Consider the following 7,920-nt stretch of genomic DNA (forward strand, 5'->3'; position numbering starts at 1 on the left):
ATCATGTAGTACGTGTAATTTGGGTTATTTTTTCCAACATGCATTACCTTACACTTACCCACATTAAATTTCATTTGCCATTTTGCTGCCCAATCACTCAGTTTGCTGAGATCTTTTTGTAGTTCTTCACAATCCCTTTTGGTTTTGACTGTCCTGAACAACTTGGTATCATCTGCAAACTTTGCCACCTCACTGCTTACCTCATTTTCTAGATCATTGATGAACAAGACTGGGGGAAGTCTGGGGCTGCAGGAAGGGTTGTAAGACTGGGGGCAGTTAGGGACTGCCGGGGGGCTCTAAGGCAGGGGGTTGTTTGGGGCTGCTGGGGAGGTTTAAGGCTGGGGACAGTTTGGGACCTTGGAGGAGGGGAGTTTCAATCTGGGACGAGGATGAGATCTGTGGGGCAAGTGGGTGGGAAGGGGGTTCTAATACAGGAAACCCTCGAGTTGCACAGGGGTTATTCCTGCAACCCCTGTATAACTCCAATTTTCCTGCAAGGGGAGGGGAGCCAGGAACCACCAGGGCTGGTCAGTTTCCTGGCTGCCAGTGTGACAGGAGCTGGGAACCAGTGGCAGGCTGATTCCAGTCTCCCCATGGCTTGGGGGCCAGGAAACTGATCAGCTTATGACTGGTCAGTCTCAAGTTCCTGCTATTGCAGAGGAGGGAACCAAGCTAAGAGCCTTCTCCCTCTCTTCCTCCTCAGCCACAGGGCTGTCAGACAGCTGCATGTCTTAGGGAAGGGAGGAAGAAGGCTCCAGCTGCAGGTCTCCCTGCCCCTGGCCAGGGACCTCACAGCTGAAGCAGAGGCAGCCGCAGGGCTGCAGGTCTCCCAGCCTCCCCACCAGCAACCCCGCTCATATAAGCGGGGTAAGTTCACTCATATAGTGAATAAAGGTAGGTATATATGTTCCTCATTTTAGCGAGTACTCATTAAACAAGGGATGTGTGTATATAACATACATTTTGCTATTACTTTCTGAGTTTTTGGCTAGCTGTTCCTCAAAATATTTTTTTGGCTTTTCTTATTACGTTTTTACCCTTGATTTGGCAGGGTTTACATGCCTTCTTCTTATTTACCTCACTAGGATTGGACTTCCACTTTTTAAAAGATGCCTTTTTATTTCTCATTGCTTTTTTTACATGGTTGTTAAGCCATGGTGGCTCTTTTTTAGGTCTCTGACTATGTTTTTTAATTTGAGGTATACATTTAAGTTGGCCCTCTATTATGTGTCCTTGAACATTTTCCATGCAGCTTGCGGGGATCTTACTCTAGTCACTGTACTTTTTAATTTCTGTTTAAACTAACTGCCTCATTTTTGTGTAATTCCCCTTTTTGAAATTAAATGCCAGAGTGTTGGACTGCTGAGGTGTTCTTCCCACCACAGGAATGTTAGATGTTATTATATTATGATCACTGTTCCCAAGTGGTCCTATAATAGTTACCTTATGGACCAGATCCTGGGTTCCACTCAGTACTAAATCGAAAATTGCCTCTCCCCTGGTGGGTTCCTGTACTAGCTGCTCCAAGAAGTGGTCACTGAAGGCATCGATAAACTTTACATCTGCATCTCGGCCCGAGGTGACATGCACCCAGTCAATATGGAAATAACTGAAATCCCCTATTATTGAGTTTTTTTATTTTGATAGCCTCTCTAATCTCCCTTAACATTTCAAAGTCACTATCACTGTCCTGGTCAGGTGGTTGATAATATATCCCTACTGTTATATTCTTATTATAGGATGGAATTACTATCCAAAGTGATTCTATGGAACATTTTGATTCCCTCAAGATTTTTATTTCATTTGATTCTACATTACCTTTCACATACAGTGCCACTCCACCACCCACATGACCTATTCTGTCCTTCCAATGTATTTGATAGCCTGGTATGATTGTGTCCCACTGATTGTCCTCATTCCACCAGGATTCCGTGATGCCTATTATGTCAACCTCCTCCTTTAATACAAGGTACTCTAGTTCACCCATCTTATTAATTAGACTTCTATCATTTGTGTAGAAGCACTTTAAAAAATTGCCACCATTTGTCTGCCCTTCCCTGATGAAACACTCACATAAAAAGAAACATACATGTCTGATCTGGTGAATATTTTACCATTTCCCTCCTCCCTTTCTGAGTAAAACCTAGAGAATCTCTATCAATAGACTTTCCTCTAAGAGAAGTCTCCATCCGATTCATGTGCTCCTCCACACCAATCGGCTTCTCCCCATCTCTTAGTTTAAAAACTGCTCTATGCCCTTTTTAATGTTTAGTGCTTGCAGTCTGGATCCACCTTGGTTTAGGTGGAGCCCATCCTTTCTGTATAGGCTCCCCCTCTCCCAAAGGTGCCCCCAGTTCCTAATAAAACTAAACCCCTCCTCCCTACACCATTGTCTCATCCACTCATTGAGACTCTGAAGTTCTGCCTGCCTACCTGACCCTGCACATGCAACAGAAAGTATTTCTGAGAACGCCACCATAGAGGTCCTGGATTTCAGTCTCTTTCCTAGCAGCCTAAATTTAGCCTCCAGGACACCCCTCCTACCCTTCCCTATGTCATTGGTACCTACACATGCTACAACCACTGGCTCCTCCCCAGCACTACACATAAGTCTATCTAGACGCCTCGAGAGATCCGCAACCTTCGCACCAGGCCGGCAAGTCACCATACGGTTCTCCTGGCCATCACAAACCCAACTATGTATGTTTCTAATGATCAAATCACCCACTACTAACACCTGTCTCTTCCTAACAACTGGCATTCCCTCCCCCAGAGAGGCATCCCTCAGTGCAAGAGGATACCACAACATTCCCAACTATGGGACGATTTCCATCTGCTTCCATTGACTGCTCTTTTCCCCCAAGCCTTTCATCCTCTTTAACAGCACTGAGGCTATCAGACTGGAGATGGAGCAGGACTACAGTGTCCCAGAAAGCCTCATCAACAAATTTCTCTGCTTGCCTTAGCTCCTTCAGTACAGCCAGCCTGCCCTCCAAAGCCTGAACCCCGTCTCTGAGGGTCAGGAGCTCTTTGCACGGGGTGCACACATACGCCACCCACCCACAGGGCAGGTAATCATACATGTTACACTCCACACAATAAAGAGGATAGTCCCCACGCTGCTCCTGGGCTTCTGCCTGCATGTTCTCCTAAGAATAAATTTGATTATATACTGGACTATTATTTAAATGTTTGGAATACAGTTTTATAAAGTTTTACATATAAACGGTGGTCAGAAGCAACTAGCATCCTCTAAACTCCCCTCTCTAAACTCCCTCCTTTTAGCACACACCCTGTTCACAAGCTGCCCAGTCACTAGTAGCAGGGTTTATAAAGGTCTGGCCTTCCTGATAGTTCCTCCCTCTGGCTGTGATTGGTTCAGCCTTAGGCAGAGCCAGAGGGAGCCAATGAGCAGAGAGTTTTTGGTTTCAAATCCTAATTAAGGCTCACAGCCTTACAAAGGAACACAGCTCAGCACTCAAAACTCCAAACCAAACTAACAAACTCAAGCTCTGAACCCCTTAACAACCACAGGCTCCAAACAGCCACTTACTCCAAGGTGCTGTAAACTGCCTTCTCCATCAGGAGAAGCTCCTCTCAAAACTCCCTCCTCTTAGCAAACCTCCTATTCTAAAACATGGCAACACATGGGCAAGAGATGTCTTATCCAACAGTGCAACAACACATTTTAAAACACAAGCTGTATTTTAATACATATTAGATTATAGAGCAGAGGTACCATCTACACTTGGGGTTAAGAATACATGCTAGCCAATAGTAACAGGGAGATAGCTGTGCTAGTCTACACACTATGAAAACAAAAAAAGCAGTCCAGTACTGGACTGCTTTTTTTGTCTTCATGCTAGCCATTGGTAAATGAGCATGTTTCAAAACAATATTTCACCGTGGCGTGCACAGGGCCCAAACCTTCTTGGGAGGCTGGTGCAGGTGACACTCAAAGGACAATTTTGGCAAAAAGCTCTTCCCAAAACTCCTATTCCCTTAGAGACCAAACCCCTGAATACTTCCACAGGCATGTATCCCTCCTGACGGAGCCCCCCACCTCCTTAAACTCCCAGGTTCTCCGACCCACACACAGCAGACACACCGCAGCCTTACACCCCTCCACAATCGCCGACACCCCAATCAAGCCTCACTCAACCTCACACCTCCGCCCCTCAAGCCCCGCTGACCCTCTTCCCTCCACAAAGCCCCGCGTAGCTGTCGCTGCACCAGCTGGCGGACACCACCCGCACCCCTTCCACCTAGGGCAGGCGAAGCAAGATGAGGCTCCTTACCTCCGTGGCTCCCAGGCGGTCCCGCACCTCCCGAAGCAGAAAGGGCTCCATGCCCCGGCCGGCCGTGCAAAAATAGCGGAGAGAAGGCCCAACACAGCGCAACCCCTCAGCCACAGCCGCCATGACACTCCACCGTCAGCAAAACCGCCCAGCCCCACCCCTCAGGGCGACGGCCCAGTTCTTTCAGCCAGCCCCCGCCGTCCTGGCTCCGCCCCATTAATCACCGGCCCAACTCCGGTAATGCCCCTCGGAGGGATCCTTTAACCGAACTATGGCCGTTCGGCTCCCGACCAGCCCGATTGCCCCATTCCCCGACATCAGCCCTCCCAGTCATCCTTCAAGCCACCTGTCTCCATCCCCCTGACATCACAGGCCCCCTGTCCATCACTCTGAGTCCCCTCACCCACATGCATCATCTTCCCTATTCACACAAGTATCAGAGGGGTAGCCATGTTTTTGCGGATACAGACGAAGAACGAGAAGTCCTGTGGCACCTTATAGACTAACATATTTTGGAACATCAGCTTTTGTGGGCAAAGACCCGCTTTGTCAGACGTAATGTGACATTGCATCTGATGAAGCGAGTCTTTGGCCACGAAAGCTGATGCTCCTGCCACAGGACTTCTTGTTGCCTATTCGCACAGACCCCCCACACACATACACCGCCCTGAGACCAACACACCCACACTGCCTGAGCCTCCTATCCCCACACTGTCTCTTTTCTCAGCCTCACCCATACACTTGGAGTCTGTTCAGGGTTGCTACACACAGCCCTAGTGTATCTGTACATCCCATAGTTTAAAAGGAATTCTCCCTCTGAAGGCAGAAAGTTGGGAAGCTTGGTTGTCCCCATACTGTTCTGAGGTCTTGAAAATATGAATAAAATGTACTGTTCTTCACCAAAAAGTGATTCTTCACCCTAAAGACACCACAGTAGCAGCCAGGGAGGGGATAGCTCAGTAGTTACAGCATTGGTGGAAAATCCAGGATTCTGAGTTCAATCCTTGCAGGGGTTTTTCAAGGCTCTAGGATAAATCAGATTTAAAAAAAAAAAAAAACTGTCAGGGATGGCAATAGGTCCTGCTATGAGTGCATGGGAATGGACTTGATGACCTCTTGATGTCGCTTGTTTAACCATTTATTTCAAGAGCATCGAGTAAGTTTACTTATTCTTGTGTCAGCTAAGTGACCTAGCAATAAAAATATCCACTGTCTCATACTTCTAAACCTTCAGGCAGAGAATCCAGAGAACTACATTCAAAACCTATAGCACAAGCTCATAAATTCCGAAGAGGAGTGACTTACATGCATTTGCAATAACCAGCCCACTCAACTGAGAGGCCAAGAACTGCCTGGGTCAAAGGGGTCTTGTGGGTCTGAAAGGAAATCCTCCCAGATCAACATCAGGACTCATGAGAAGCTTGCTTTGCTGCTGTTCTGTAAATGAGAGCTTCTTACGGGGTGGCAAACAGACTGCCTCTTTTACCTGCTCTAAATGTACACAAGTTTAAGAGCACGTTTTGCTCATGTCAGTTGATTAATTATATGATTTCATGAAATGTGTGTGACAGTTACTAAATATTCCTAATCGTCCCTTCTCACCCAAAGTTCTCCTCTCCTCTTCAGAAATCTTTTTTCTAAGGCTGCCTTTCTCAGCTAGCTCTTTTATGTAAAGCTACCCTTGCACCTGACCTTCCGCTTACATTGCACCCCTTTCCCAAGAATTCCCACACCAGACAGTCCTCTTATCCACTCTACACTGCCCCCAACTTGCAGGCGTTAGCCCAGCAGTGTCTCCCTTGCAAGAGGTTCATTTGTCGTTTAGTCAGGGAGATCGACTGGTTATCTAAGGTGTTTGCGCACCCATGCCAGAAGCCTGGGTAACAAGCAGGAGGAATTAGAAGCCCTGGCTCAATCCAAGAACTATGACTTGATTGGAACAACAGAGACTTGGTGGGATGACTCGCATGACTGGAGCACTGCCATGAAAGGGTATAAACTGTTCAGGAAGAACAGGCAAGGGAGAAAAGGAGGAGGAGTTGCACTGTATGTAAGAGAGCACTATGATTGCTTGGAACTCCAGTACACAGGGAGAAAAGCCTGTTGAGAACCTATGGGTCAAGCTTAGTGGTGTAGGCAGCACTGGAGATGGGGTGGTTGCTGTCTGCTACAGGCCGCCAAATCAGGATGATGAGGTAGATGAGGCTTTTTTTGGACAACTGAGAGACGTTTCCGGATCATGGGCTCTCATTATCATGGGAGACTTCAATTACCCTGACATCTATTGGGAGACCAATACGGCGCTACACAAGCAGTCCAGGAAATTTCTGGAGAATGTTGGGGATCACTTCTTGGTACAAGTGCTGGTACAAGTGACCTGGATAAATTGGAGGACTGGGCCAAAAGAAATCTGATGCAGTTCAATAAGGAGAAGCGTGGAGTCTTGCACCTGGGTCGGAAGAATCCCAAACATTGTTACAGGCTGGGGACCGACTGGCTCAGTAGCAGTACGATGGAAAGGGACCTAGGGGTTATGGTGGATGAAAGGCTGGATATGAGTAAACAGTGTGCCCTTGTAGCCAAGAAAGCTAACGGCATACTGGGGTGCATTAGGAGGAGCATTTCGAGCAGATCTAGAGAAGTAGTTATTCCTCTTTATTTGGCACTGGTGAGGCCACATCTGGAATATTGTGTCCAGTTTTGGGCTCCCCAGTATAAAAAGGATGTGGATTTGCTGGAGCAGGTTCAGCAAAGGGCAACAAAAATGATTAAGGGACTGGAACACAAGACCTATGAGGATAGGCTGAGGGATTTGGGCTTGCTTAGTTTACAGGAGAGAAGACTTAGAGGTGATTTAATAGCAGCCTTCAGCTTCCTGAAGGGGAGCTCGAAAAAGGGGGGTGAGAAACTGTTCTCAGTGGTGTCAGATGGCAGAACAAGGAGTAATGGTCAGAAGTTGAAGAGGGAAAGGTATAGGTGAGATATTAGGAAAAACTACTTCACCAGGCGGGTGGTGAAGCATTGGAATGCATTGCCTAGAGAGGTAATGGATTCTCCATCCCTTGAGGTTTTTAAGTCCCAGCTGGACAAGGTCCTGGCTGGGATGACTTAGGGGGGGTTGATCCTGCTTGAAGCAGGGGGATGGACTAGATGACCTCCTGAGGTCCCTTCCAGCCCTGTGATTCTGTGATTCTCTGTGACCTGACCAGAGGTCATGCGCGGCTCGACCTACTGCTTACAAACAGGGAGAAACTAATAGGGAAGGTAGAGGTGGGGGACAACCTGGGAAGCAGTGATCATGAGATGGTAGACTTCAGGATCCTGACCAAAAGAAGGAAAGAAAGCAGCAAATTACACAGCTTGGATTTTAGAAAAGCAGACTTTGACTCCTTCAGGAACCTCATGGGCAGAACCCCCTGGGATGCTACCATGAAGGGAAAAGGAGTCCAGGAAAACTGGTAGTATTTTAAGGAAGCCCTATTGAAGGCACAGAAAGAAACTGTCCCAATGTGCAGCAAGAGAGGTAAATATGGTAGGAGACCAGACTGGCTTAATGGGGAAAACGTTGGAAAACTTAGGCACAAAAAGGGAGCTTACAAAAAGTGGAAACTTGGACAGATGT

General features: G+C 47.3%; 1 protein-coding gene across 3 annotated transcripts in view; it reads right to left on the reverse strand.

Annotated features, from left to right (window-relative positions):
* Nucleotides 1-4,424, reverse strand: part of THUMPD2 (THUMP domain 2 tRNA and snRNA guanosine methyltransferase) — an 87,282-nt gene extending 82,858 nt beyond the window's left edge. Inside the window, exon 1 of one of the 3 annotated variants that reach the window (XM_074989175.1) lies at nt 4,299-4,424. Coding sequence is in view for 2 of the 3 variants with exons in the window: in XM_074989174.1 (XP_074845275.1) it covers nt 4,299-4,349 (51 nt within the window). In the remaining variant the exon portion in view is untranslated. The remainder of the gene's footprint in view (nt 1-4,298) is intronic. The other 2 variants (XM_074989174.1, XM_074989176.1) reach the window with 2 other exon arrangements.
* Between the last annotated feature and the right edge of the window lie 3,496 nt (nt 4,425-7,920).

This window comes from Carettochelys insculpta, chromosome 3 (genome assembly GCF_033958435.1).
Source record: "Carettochelys insculpta isolate YL-2023 chromosome 3, ASM3395843v1, whole genome shotgun sequence".
NCBI classification, from domain to species: Eukaryota; Metazoa; Chordata; order Testudines; family Carettochelyidae; genus Carettochelys; species Carettochelys insculpta.